Source organism: Eumetopias jubatus, unplaced genomic scaffold (assembly GCF_037043125.1).
Source record: "Eumetopias jubatus isolate StellerSeaLion01/CBP00866 unplaced genomic scaffold, mEumJub1_p1.0 scaffold_6, whole genome shotgun sequence".
NCBI lineage: Eukaryota > Metazoa > Chordata > Mammalia > Carnivora > Otariidae > Eumetopias > Eumetopias jubatus.
Genome location: NW_028274812.1, coordinates 107,621,099 through 107,633,747, shown reverse-complemented (window position 1 = coordinate 107,633,747; position 12,649 = coordinate 107,621,099). Strand labels below are relative to the sequence as shown.

Genomic DNA, 12,649 nt, shown 5'->3' with positions numbered 1-12,649 from the left:
TGGTTTTGCCTCACTGAGAAAGCACTGCTCAATTTATCTCCTAAATGATTCCAAATAATCCCAAAGTGCAGACAGTACAGAAGTAACTTGTTGTGGAATATGCTAGGAAAGGAACGCTGGAGTCAAGCCAGAGAGCCACAGAATGTCCTGAAAGGACTCTTAAAAAAAGAGTCAAGTGATTTCTAAAACAGGCAAATCAAAATAAACAAAGAAAAGGCAAATCAAAATAATAAACAGGCAAATCACAAGAACATAATTACCTAGACAGTTTTTTCTTTTTTTTTAAGATTTTTTTTTTTTAATTTTCTTATTTGAGAGAGAGAGCAAGAGAGCACAAGCAGGGGGAGCGGCAGAGGGAGAAGGAGAAGCAGTCTCCCCGCTGAGCAGGGTGCCGGATGCAGGGCTCCACCCCAGGACCCTGAGATCATGACCTGAGCCAAAGGCAGATGCTTAACCGACTGAACCACCCAGGCACCCGGACAGTTTTTTTCTTAAACCAATACACACGGGATAAATGAAAAAAAACAGCATAAAATATAAGTCTTCCTATTTCAGGACCCACTCCCATTTCCCAAAAATAACCCCCATCAACACTTTCTTGTATATACTTCCAAAATTGTTACATACAAATACATCTATAGCCAAAAAACAAAAACCACAAAACAACCAGGGACCACTCTTTTACACCCTATTCTGTATCTTGCTTTTTCAAATGTAACCAAATATCTCCGAGTATTTTAGCCTGGTTGCAAGCAACAGAAACTGATCTGCTTGGTTAACCAGCATAATGGAGTTTTATAGAAAAGATAAGGATTGAAGGGAAGATGGAAGAACCACTAGATTTGAGAAAGACAGGAACAAGGAAACTTCGTAGGTCTTTGTAGGTAGAAATTCTTTTTTTTTTAAGATTTTATTTATTTATTTGAGAGAAAGAATGAGAGAGAGAGAACACATGAGAGGGGGGAGGGTCAGAGGGAGAAGCAGACTCCCTGCTGAGCAGGGAGCCCGATGCGGGACTCGATCCCGGGACTCCAGGATCATGACCTGAGTCGGAGGCAGTCGCTTAACCAACTGAGCCACCCAGGTGCCCCGTAGGTAGAAATTCTTAAAAGTCTTGCCCCGAACCTCCAATGTTTCTTCCATCGTCACCCTGCTCAAGATTCAAAACCCAGAGGGGAGAAGCTTTTTGTTTTTTTAAGATTATTTGAGAGAGAGAGGGAGGGAGAAACAGCCTGAACAGGGGGAAGAGCACAGGGAGAGGGAGAGAATCTCCAGCTGGCTTCCCGATGAGTGTGGAGCCCGACGTGGGGCTCAATCCCACAACCCTGAGATCATGACCTGAGCCAAAACCAAGAGTCAGACAAGTCCGATGTTAAACTGACTGAGCCACCCAGGCGCCCCCCCACCCACAGGAGAGGTTTATAGCATCTCATGCCCCCTCCCAATGGAGAGATGGAAGGAGTTGAAAAGATCTTCCAGAGACCCCTTCAACTTATGTATTGGGAGGACATTTATATTTGATACCCTACTCCACTCCAATAATGTACATGATGAAGGAGAGACCAGTCCACAAGAGAAATAGGATACTGTTAGGAAATGGAAATGGAGATCAGCAGGCCAAAAAATAGAAAATACCATTAAGATTTCAGGACATGAAAACCTACCTCATTGCATATAATTGCATTGTCTTCCATAATTTATTTAATCATTCCCTCGTGATGGACAACGAAAGCAGTCAAGAAAAAAGAAGCCTATGACAACAGGCTAAAAGAATAAGATTCTCGGGGCACCTGGGTGGTTCAGGCGGTTAAGTGTCCAACTCTTGGTTTCAGCTCAGGTCGTGATCTCAGGGTGGTGAGATCAAGCCTGTGTGGGGCTCTGCGCTCAGCGGGGAGTCTGCTTAAGATTCTCTGCCTCTCCCTCTCCCCCTCCCCACCCCTCTAAAATAAATAAAATCTTAAAAAAAAAAAAAAAGAGGGGCACCTGGGTGGCTCAGTCAGTTGAGCATTTGACTCTTGATTTCAGCCCAGGTCATGGTCGCAGGGTTGTGGGATCGAGCCTATGTGGGGCTCCGCCCTCAGTGCGGAGTCAGCTTGTCCTCCCTCTGCTCCATCCCCTACTCTCACACACGCATTTTTTCTCTAAAATAAATAAATAAAATCGTTTAAAAAAAGATTGAGGCTGTAAACGACCATTCCTCATTCTCACTCACTATCCTCACTTTGAAATAAAAAGTCGTGTATCTTGCCTAGCCGCTGGAGCGTATGGTCAGTGCTCAGTAAACAACATGTATTCAGTTAGTGAATAATTTGGGGTTGAAGAGGTCTCAATGTCTTTTCCTCTGGATGTTTGTAGAATGATGACTTGGGCACTGAGAATAAGTACTCTCCTAGCACCATCTGCTGGCATTGGAAAACCTTTCCTGAATCATGGCCTCCAAGTCTCTTTCAGCCAGTATTAATAGCCCTGAAATGCCTCCTCTTATTACCTTCAGTACTGCAAAACTTACCTTTTATCTGTACATAGATACAGTTACAAAATAGTGACTTATTTTTGTTCCTTGTTTACTAATAAATGTTTTACACTTTGGTGATCCTTGTTTTTGCCTTTTTACAAAGTCAGACACATGTGAGACACTGAGTGAGTGAGTGAGGAGCCTCACACCAGTCTTTGACTCCAAACTGTTGTCCTTTGACGTTTGTTCATCAGGTAATGAACTCTGTGTATGGCACTATCTTTCTGGTTGGACTAGTTACATAGCACACACCGATATGATGCTTTGAGCTTATTTAAAAAAGCCCCTGTAGGTGCCCACTATTGTGACAGGAGCTATAGAAGACAAAGAAGTATGAGATAAGTTCCCTGCCTTCGGAGCACCCAATCTAATCAGGGAAGCAGTAAGTCAAACAGCACAGGACAGTCTATGGTGATGCCTGTAAGCGCCCAGTGCCGAGTAATGACACTGGAATACATACTGTGCTATGTATATATGGCACTAGACATCCAAAGCCTGGAGACATTTTTGTCACATCTGGGGTGGGGGTGCTACTGGCATGTAGTTGGTAGAAGCCTAGAATGATGCTAAACATACCACGATGCACAGGACGGCCCCCCATAATAAAGAATTATCTGGCCCCAAAAAGCCAATAGTACTGCGATTGAGAAACCTGTGCTAGACCTTTAGCAACTGCCATGAGGGAGGCAGGCATGGTCCCTGCCCTCCTAGTATCATGAAAAAATGTTGAAAATATAATAATACCGTGTTGAAGGAATTCAAAGAAAGGAAAGAGACTACTCTAGAGTCTTGTTAAAGTACAATCCATAGACCTGAAGCATGGCATCACTCTGAAGCATGCTAAAAAAGGGGAATATCAACCCCCCCCACCTCTCACTGAATGAAAATCTGCATTTTTAACAAGACCCTCAGGTGACTACTTATGCGTATTAGTGCTGGAGACAGCGCTGCACTGGAGGTTTCCAGAAGACAGGACATGAGTTATTTTTCATTGTTTTATGAAGCAGGAAAGGAAGCAAATTCCAGGTGGTGAGAGCTATATGAGGGAAGATTCTGAGATGGCGAGGGGCAATTTCTGTTTTTCGATCCAGCACTAATAACTAACATAGTGTTGCCTGCTTACAGTCAGACATTGTGCTTTATACGAAATATTTCACATAAAACTCGTAACACTATTGGGCAGGTCCATTTTAGGGGTAAAGCAAACCAAGGTACAGAGGGGTTAAATAACTTGCTCCGGGACCCACTGACCGAGCCGGGCTGATGGAATCGAAGCTGCATTCTCTCCCACCCGAAGTCCTCCACAAACACCTCCACCCACACGTGAGAGCCAAGGTCGAGGCCCCAGCTCTCTCCACCAGCGAAAAGCCAATCACGCCAGCCAGTCTTCCTTCCCGGACTCGCGCCGCGGAAGGGAAGCCGGAGGAGTGGCGCGCCCTCCACACCGGAAGTCGTAGGTGCAACGTGAGAAGTGTTTTTATAAGCCCCGCCACCGGCGTTAAACGAATATAGCGTAAAGGAAGAGGGCGGGATTTTGAGAAGCACACAGACCCTAAAGTGCTTGGAAGCGGTGCGAAGAACGTTTTGTGCAGCATTTGGCAGGAATCGGTGTTAGTGAGACTGCAGCCGTTCACTGCAGCTCGCTGGGCGCTGGCTGTTAGGGAAGTACACCCGGAGCTAGACGACACATCTCTATGGTCAGGTAAAGATAGAGTGGGCCTCTCTTCCCCCCACGTGGTGGGCCTGCGCATGAGCAGTAGCCGCAGCTTCGGAAACATGGCGGAGGAAGAGTGAGTGATTGGGCTTTGACTCTCTCGAGTGGGGTCTTGAGCATCTGGTGCCATCCACAATGTATATTCCTGAGCGGCGGGAAATAGGCTACTTGTGGACTGAAGGAAGAGAATAGAAAAGACTCCAGGTTACAGAGGGTGGGATGAGGAGGAAGGAGCCAGTCGTAGGGTTCGGGCTGACGGTCAGACGGAGGGAGCCGCAGTCAAGTTCGGGTTACCCCGAGCGGCGAGGGTTGAGTTTCTGGCGGCGGGCTGAAGAATGCCAGACTTGGGTTCACTCAGCTTGACTTAAGTATTGCTCCTGCCGATGGGACTGCACCCGTCCCAACCCCACGGAGTTTTACTAGAATCACGTAGCTGCTAGTGTCTTTAAAAGGCTGTGGCAGTAAACCTTCCGTGGAGGCGTACGAGGGCCAGTGGCTAAGGGGTTCATGACTTTTTACTGCTTTAGGGAAGAGTGAATGTTAAGGGGTCCATTTTGAGGACTGGAGTCAGAAACCACAGGTTTCAGGGAAGTCTGTCTTTAGGAATTTGAAGAGAGTGATGTTTCTCAGGCCCAGAGATGGTTTAGAAATATATTGAGATTTGTTTTTTAAACATTATAGCTGATTGCAGTTCTCTCTATCAGGCAAAGAAAAAAGATCCCATTGGTTCCAGAAAATCTCCTGAAAAAGAGGAAGGTTTATCAGGCCCTTAAAGCCACTCAAGCAAAGCAGGCACTTTTGGACAAGAGGGAGGTAATGATGGGGAACCAAGAGAAGGGAATTAGAATGTGTATTTGGTGAGTTATATCTAACACGTGTAGAACTAGACTTGGTATTGACAGCCCTTTCCCCATAGATTCTAACAGGTATACGGTTCATGTCTTCCTTTAACAGGTGTTTATAAAACACTTTCTGCAGGTAAAATACTGGAGTGGAGTTTGTTAAGGAAGTGGAGTAGAGATTGTACTATTTATTTAGGTTCATAGCAAGTGATTTGATAGACCAAACATGCTTGTGTACCTGGGAGAATATATATATATATATATATATATATATTTTTTTTTTTTTTTTTTTTTAATATGCCAGACAGTTTTTGCTATTTGCTAAACGTTTTTGGAAAATACATATTTTGGAGTCAGGAAAATGAAGCAAAGCTCGTGCTTATTCTGTACTTTGTGATGCTTAACCCAATGTTAAGTTCCATAAACATGTTGGTAAATGTTGACTAACAGCATGTAAACTAACTTGTTTATTCATCAGAGGCTTTTCCTAGTAGTTTCTGAGTTTTCACAACTCCACCTTTACTTGGGTGTCTCATTTTTCCCTTATATAGAAGATGTGCTTCTGTTTCCGGAACACAGTGGGAAATACACTCAGTCGATAGTGACTAATGAATTACTATTGTAGAAATAAAAAATAGAGGCACAAAATGGTGACGATGGTCTGCCTTCTCTGTAGCAGAAGAAAGGAAAACAGCTCAAGTTTAAGCGACTGGAGTGGTTTCTACATGACTCCTGGCGGCAGCAACGTGACAGGGTGCGCCTCAGACGACTAGAAGTGAAACCTCATGGCCTGGAAGTGCCAGATAAACATTCCTTGGCCTTTGTTGTCCGCATCCAAAGGTGGGGAGCTTGCCAGATTCCATAGGCTGGAGCAGACTATTGATTCAGCTTTAGACCCTTTCTAGGGAGATGAACTACAATAGGCTTTAAGCCACTAAGGCAAGTTGTGCTGGGAATTCAGGGTTGAGCACAACATAGTTTTCTTTTTTCTTTTTCTTTTTTTTTTTTTTTAAGATTTTATTTATTTATTTGACAGAGGCACAGTGAGAGAGGGAGAAGCAGGCTTCCCGCGGAGCAGGGAACCCAATGTGGGGCTCGATCCCAGGACCCTGGGATCATGACCTGAGCCGAAGGCAGACGCTTAACGACTGAGCCACCCAGGCGCCCCCACAACATAGTTTTCATCTTTAAGGTTAAGGGGACTGACCTTAGGCAGACAGACATGAAAATATACCCAGTGCTATGAGGGTCGTCGACTGCCGGGGCCATACTGCTTCAGGACACTCTCTAAAGAGGACCTGGAAGCTGAGACCTGTACACATGGAAGGAATTCACGAGTGTTGGGGAAAGGCTTTCCAGGCAGAGATGCAGAAAGTCCTGAATTGGGAGAACCAAGGAGTCTTTTTTGTTTTCTTTTTTTAAGATTTTATTTACTTCTTTGACAGCATGAGCAGGGGAGAGGGGCAGAGGGAGAAAGAGGCTCCCCACTGAGCAGACAGCCCTACACGGGGCTCAATCTCAGGACTCTGGGATCATGACCTGAGTCCAAGGCAGACGCTTAACCAGCTGAGGCACCCGGGTGCCCTTCAAGGAGTCTGTCTAGGAACTGAACCAAGGTCAAGTAGATGGAGCATATTCAGTGCTGGAGAGAGTTCATAAAGTTTTTTCCTCATTAGTTGTACTTTACCTGGTCTATCTGCATATACAGCCGCCTCTCCCTATTTCCTGTAGCCAGTTACCCAAACCAGAAACCTGTGGGCTTTAAATATTTTTGAGCCCTCATCATTAACCTTCCTACCACTTCTCGTAATTTCTTTCCTGGACTAGCGCATTAGCTTCCTAACTGGGTTTCCGTGCCTTTGGTGGCACGCTTTCAGATCTGTCCTATATGCTCTTCTCAGTGATTGTCAGAAAGCCGATTGTGTCTCCTTTACCTAAAATCTTTTTCGGGCTTTTACTGCCCAGAAGCAAGTCCAGCTTCTTTTGCTTGATATGCACAGCCCCACACACACACTCCCCCCCCGACCCCCCCCACACAGAATCAGGGCCCATCTCTGTGTTCCTATAGCCCTCAAGCATTACTCCACATCGTGTGAGAGTGATCTGTTTATATATAGCTGCCACTTCCTGATCTGACATAGTCTGTGTCTTGCTCTCTGGATGCCCTGTAGTGGCAAACATTACATAGGTGCTTGCTGGACTGACATAAAGTGAGTAAAACCTGACTTCCTCTGCTGTTCATTTCAGGATTAATGGGGTGAGTTCACTGGTGCAGAGGACCATTGCACGGCTTCGCCTGAAGAAGATTTTCAGTGGTGTCTTTTTCAGAGTGACCCCCCAGACCATAAAAACGCTGCGTGTAGTGGAACCTTATGTGACCTGGGGGTGAGTAAGGTTTGTGTGTGTGTGTGGATTCAGATTTGATTGTATTTGAGCATGGTGAGAACATTAGGATGCGCAGGGTGCTATTCTCCAAGGTAATGAGCTTGTGTTGCTGTGTTGAAGAAACATTTTGTTGTGACCACAGTCACCAGAAATCAGCTGCCAGCCATAGGACCTTGGAGCACGGGGCAGGTAGAGCAGGAGGTATCCATCCTGCTGCTCACGTACCATGGACGGTACCCCGAAGGGCTCGTTCACTTGCAGGCTGAGGCTGAGTAAGGGGTAGAAGAGAAATTAATTCTCAGAGTCTTGAAGCAGAGCTAGGGGCTGTGCTTGTGTAAGAGTAGTGTTCCTTCAAATGTGAAAACCCAGCAGAGGCTGGGATTTAATTTCAGCCTCTGGCACCATCTTGGGTAGAGGGTCATATGAGGCCAGAGTCCTGAACTGTAAACCAGCCCTTGTTTTATTTTTGCCTGGGAAAGTAAAATTCTTTTTTGCATGGTGAATGTTTATAGCCATACATTTTAATTTCTTTTTTTTTTTTTAAGATTTTATTTATTTGCGAGAGAGAGAATGAGAGACAGAGAGCACAAGAGGGAAGAGGGTCAGAGGGAGAAGCAGACTCCCCGCTGAGCAGGGAGCCCGACATGGGACTCGATCCCGGGACTCCAGGATCATGACCTGAGCCGAAGGCAGTCGCTTAACCAACTGAGCCACCCAGGCGGCCCATACATTTTAATTTCTAATTACATAGGGCCACTCTGGTTTTCTACCCCCTTCTTCACTTGTGTACTTCCAAGCATCCCAGCTGCAGTGTGATTGGCAGGAGATTTCTTGGTGGGAAGAAGGGGTAGTGGGAGAATCTCTCCTCAGGCAGGCTGCAGGACTGAGTGGCCAGTGTCATGCAGTGTGCCAGGGGCTGATAAGGCTGTACCTCATTCGGTCTCACATAGATTTCCAAATCTGAAGTCTGTCCGGGAACTCATCTTGAAACGTGGACAAGCCAAGGTCAAGAATAAAACCATCCCTTTGACGGACAACACAGTGATTGAGGAGCACCTGGGTGAGTGTTGCCCCTTAGGGGTCAGTTGGGGCAGAAAGCAAGGATCTCTGGTGGTCTTGATAAGGGATCTAGGTCGTATTCTTCTTCTTGGGGTCCCAAGAACCTACCAGAGTGCCCAGCTCTGGCATGTAAGAGCCTCATAGTTTATACTGGGCCAAATGTTGAATGAAGGAATCTATACTCTTACGTTTCCCAGGGAAGTATGGTGTTATTTGCTTGGAAGACCTCATTCATGAAATCGCCTTTCCGGGGAAGAATTTCCAGGAGATCTCTGCGTTCTTACGTCCTTTCCATCTCTCAGTGGCCCGTCATGCTACCAAGAATAGAGTGGGTTTCCTCAAGGAGGTGGGCTTACCTGGCTATCGAGGTGAACGCATCAATCAGCTCATTCGGCAGCTGAATTAAACCCAGGTGAGGCTGGAAACTGCCCTTGGGCTGACTTTTGATGGGCCATGCCTTGCCATTCTTTTTGCATTTATCAGTATCTGAGAGTAGCTCTGGCATTGGGGGGAGAGGAGAGACGGGTAGCTACAGGTCCAACAGAAATGTGCTTAGGACAGTGAATGCCTGGTTATGACATGGGGCTATGTGTATTCCAACAATTACAGGCTAGAAAATGTTGAGTGGCAAAAAATCCTTAGTGCTGTGGTCATTTACCTTGAAATGGGGAGAAAATGTTAAAAACCAATTTCAAAAAGGACGTGAAGATCTAAACCATCTATTTTGTTGAAAGTATCTTAACTTTTTGAAATTGCTTATTATTACTCTGAAGTGCCACCTTTCATTAAACTTCTGTTTGTTTTTTTTTAAGATTTTATTTATTTATTTGACAGAGACACAGCGAGAGAGGGAACACAAGCAGGGGGAGTGAGAGAGGGGAAGCAGGCTCCCGCTGAGGAGACCGACATGGGGCTTGATCCCAGGACACTGGGATCATGACCTGAGCCGAAGGCAGACGCTTAACGACTGAGCCACCCAGGCACCCCTCATTAAACTTCTATTAATGAAGTTTTTCTTTCTCAGAATATCTGAAAGCACAGCGCATTGGTGGCATGTGTTTTGTCTTTTGGAATGGTTACCGGTATCTTCAAAGATTATTTTCTGTTGTATCTTCAGAAACTAGAGAGAGGGTCAAGGAAAAGAGGATGATGCTCCTGGCAAGCACTTGTCATCACAGCCCAGTTCCAAGGGAAAGTTCCAGTGTGTTTTCCACATTGGCTGCCCCTACCACCTCTGAAGTCAGCGGGGGGACTCCTGCCACAGAAGAGGGAGTCCTGCTGTGTCACATCGTCTCTCTTGGGATTTAAAGTTGGTGAACGAATACCCAAGCGTGAATACAAGACAGCAGTGGACCAAGCTCAGGGACATACTTGAACCTGGGGGTTCCTGGGGCCTTGTTTTGGAAGGAACTTGAAATATAATTACAAAGAAGAGTACAAAAACAGTGCTCAATTGTCTCTGCTGTGAGTCCATGTTCTCACTCTTCAGTGACAGCTTTGCAAGTTCTCAGACTTGGCTGGCGCTGATGTGTATCTGGTGGCTTCCTTAGTGTAGCCTGTGATTGGCTTAGTCCTTTTCTTTAGCTCGAGATCTTAACTTACTCTTGGGTCTGTGAGAAGGGAAGGACCCTTTTCCCAGGAAAATACACTCAAATTTTTGCTTGGAAGTTTCTGTGTTCATAGGCTTTTCTTAGGGACCCATGCACCTTATGTGAGGAAGTCCTGCACTACCTGCATTGGTCACCTGGGCCCTGACCTTGTTAGTCTCCTCTGGTCCCTTATCCTTTGGAAGACCAAAGTTTACCAAGATAGCTTTTTCCCTTGGAGCCAATTGGGTGTTTCCCGTTAGGAACAGAGCGGTAGATTCCTGAGCCCCCTGTACCATCTGGGAAATGCCCACCATTTATTTCTGCTGGGCTTCAGGTTGGGATTTTCTTGGTTTGGCATGGATGAAATTAGTACTCTCAGGTCTTTTTAGGCTCCACGAAGGCTTAATTGGACCCTGTCCTCGCATCGTCTATCTCCCGCAAGTAGTGATGTCTACCCCCCTGGAAACAATGTTAGACCAACACTGGGGCTTCCAGGGACCTGAGACCTAAAAAGGGATCTGATCCTGCTTGTGTTTATCGTCTGTGTCCCCCTCCTAGGTGGGCCTTCCTCTGCTCCTGTCACTATGTTGCCTCAGTTGCCATCTGAGTAGTTGGTGAGGATGTGCCAGGTACAGGTTAAGACTTGAAAACATGCTTAACCGTTGTGTGCCCTGGTCCCTTAAGATCAGCTTTGCAGCACTTCTGGCTCCTGGGGCCCTCAAACATAGCTGTGAGGTTGAGTTAGAAGTAGAACAATGCCTTAAAATGTGCCAGGTTGTGAGGTAATTAATTAGGTTGGTTGGCTTAAGAGTTAACCTGCCAGGAATAGATGTTAGAGCTTACACTTAAACTTTAAAGCATTGTGAAATCAAATTACTTGAAAATGACGTATCATTTTGAATGCCTAACTAAGCCCAGGGTTTCTATTGTAGAGCTGTTTTACACTAAATACAGGAATAATGTTTCCATTCTTGCCTGCAGAATGGGGCTTTCTAGGCTAACCTGTGTGCCTCACTGAACACAGTTGTTCAAAAGGATTAAGCAAAAGAACAATTTTTAACTTAGAATTTAATGGAAATAAGTAAGTTATAAAAATGAATGTTCTGCTGTATCGTGTACTATGATGTACCATTCCCTAAACAAGTTGTGGACTTACCATTTCTGGGAAAAATGAGTCCTTATCGTATGATCTGTAGATGTGTATTTATGTGAATTGTTCATGGCCATCAATGTATATTCCTGTCAACACTTACATATGTATGTGGCAAACAGAAACCTCAGTTTCAGGAAGCAAGAGCAGGGGCAGTAAGCCACCTGGCCTATTTAAAGAGACAAACTTAAGGGGCGCCTGGGTGGCTTTGTTAAGCGACTGCCTTCGGCCCAGGTCATGATCCCAGGGTCCTGGGATCGAGCCCCACATCGGGCTCCCTGCTCGGCCGGAAACCTGCTTCTCCCTCTCCCACTCCCCCTGCTTGTGTTCCACCTCACGCTGTCTCTCTCTCTCTGTCAATTAAGTAAATAAAATCTTTAAAAAAATAAAGAGACAAACTTAAAGTGGTTGTAGGAGCTTTTCCTCTGTTCCAAAACTTAAAGCCTGACCCAACCAGTTCCCAGGGATTTTGTTGTTGGCTTCTTCAATGCTTTGGGATTTTACTGGCTTAGTGTGACTCAAGTCATTCTGGGGCCCAGTGTAATCATCAAACCTTGTATTATTAGCTGCTGATCTGGAGAATGGCTAAAATCAACACCACCTGGATCCCAAATTCATTTCCACAACCACCAGAATAAGCTGAACCGGGGAGATAAACACTGACGTTCTCATACATTACTAACGCAATTGTTCCCAGTGGGTTGGACCCCGTTAGTGTGTCTTCAGCAGTATTTTGAAAACAAAAACACATCTATGAATCTCAGTAAAGGATAAGATTTATCAAATCTCTATAAGGACTGAAACATTTTTTTAATGAGGACTGTGGGTCCAGAAATACGGATACAAGACAACCCTGACGACGCTCCCAGGAGGCTTAAGTCCAGCTGAGACCCGTCGGGGCAAATGCACAAAAGATGAATGACGGTGGCCAGTATCCGGGGTCCGAGTTGATGCAGGACGCAGTCACGCTTTCCAGGTCTAAGAGGCAAAGGACCTCGAGCCTCAGGAACCCACTCCGTGCCATCAGGAAGGCGCAGTTCCTGCCTTCGCCGCGCAGGGCCCCTCCACGCGGTTCTTCTACCGGTACCCGAGGGTCGGCGGCATCTGGGGCCCCGGGTCTAGGGCGGCGGCGCGGGGGCCTCTGCCGATCCCGCGGCCTCCCAGGGCTTGGGCCTCGGCGGGAGCCGGGACGCCGTGGGTTCGCCGTGGGTCGCCGTGATGTGGCGCTTCTCCACGCCCGGGAGTTCCCGGCCCTGCTGGACCAGCTGCAGGAGCTGCGCCAGGCTCACCGAGGCGGGGGCTGCGTGCGTGGGCGTGGGGCCCGGGCCCGAGCAGCTCCGACCGCCGGGCCGCTCCATACCGGGCCTCTCAGCCTGACCCGCGTGCGGAGTAAGC

The 12,649-nt window shown here is 46.5% G+C and overlaps 2 protein-coding genes across 5 annotated transcripts; one reads left to right on the top strand and one right to left on the bottom strand.

Moving 5' to 3' along the window:
* The first annotated feature begins 4,018 nt into the window (after positions 1-4,018).
* On the top strand, positions 4,019-12,048 carry RPL7L1 (ribosomal protein L7 like 1). 4 transcript variants are annotated; one of them, XM_088023982.1, is made up of 7 exons: positions 4,019-4,217; positions 4,934-5,042; positions 5,748-5,911; positions 7,319-7,456; positions 8,407-8,516; positions 8,713-8,927; positions 9,633-11,658. In XM_088023982.1, the coding sequence occupies exons 1-6, from the start codon at positions 4,210-4,212 to the stop codon at positions 8,919-8,921; spliced, it is 738 nt and encodes a 245-aa protein (XP_087880108.1). In that variant the 5' UTR covers positions 4,019-4,209; the 3' UTR covers positions 8,922-8,927; positions 9,633-11,658. The 4 variants fall into 4 exon arrangements, with proteins under 4 accessions (XP_087880108.1, XP_087880107.1, XP_027953574.1 ...); XM_088023981.1 differs by lacking the exons at positions 4,019-4,217; positions 9,633-11,658 and adding exons at positions 4,224-4,305; positions 11,821-12,048; XM_028097773.2 differs by lacking the exon at positions 4,019-4,217 and adding an exon at positions 4,224-4,305 and having other exon boundaries at positions 5,751-5,911.
* PEX39 (peroxisomal biogenesis factor 39) lies at positions 12,046-12,649 on the bottom strand. The gene has a single exon (XM_028097712.2). The coding sequence runs from the start codon at positions 12,610-12,612 to the stop codon at positions 12,373-12,375; it is 240 nt and encodes a 79-aa protein (XP_027953513.1). The 5' UTR covers positions 12,613-12,649; the 3' UTR covers positions 12,046-12,372.

What these genes read in the sequence shown, in the direction of transcription:
- RPL7L1 (XM_088023981.1), top strand. Translation starts at nt 4,265, where the DNA reads ATGAGCAGTAGCCGCAGCTTCGGAAACATGGCGGAGGAAGA. An exon ending in CACTTTTGGACAAGAGGGAG is followed by an intron (nt 5,043 to 5,747) that starts GTAATGATGGGG and finishes CCTTCTCTGTAG; the next exon opens with CAGAAGAAAGGAAAACAGCT. An exon ending in TTTGTTGTCCGCATCCAAAG is followed by an intron (nt 5,912 to 7,318) that starts GTGGGGAGCTTG and finishes TGTTCATTTCAG; the next exon opens with GATTAATGGGGTGAGTTCAC.
- PEX39 (XM_028097712.2), bottom strand. Translation starts at nt 12,612, where the DNA reads ATGGAGCGGCCCGGCGGTCGGAGCTGCTCGGGCCCGGGCCCCACGCCC.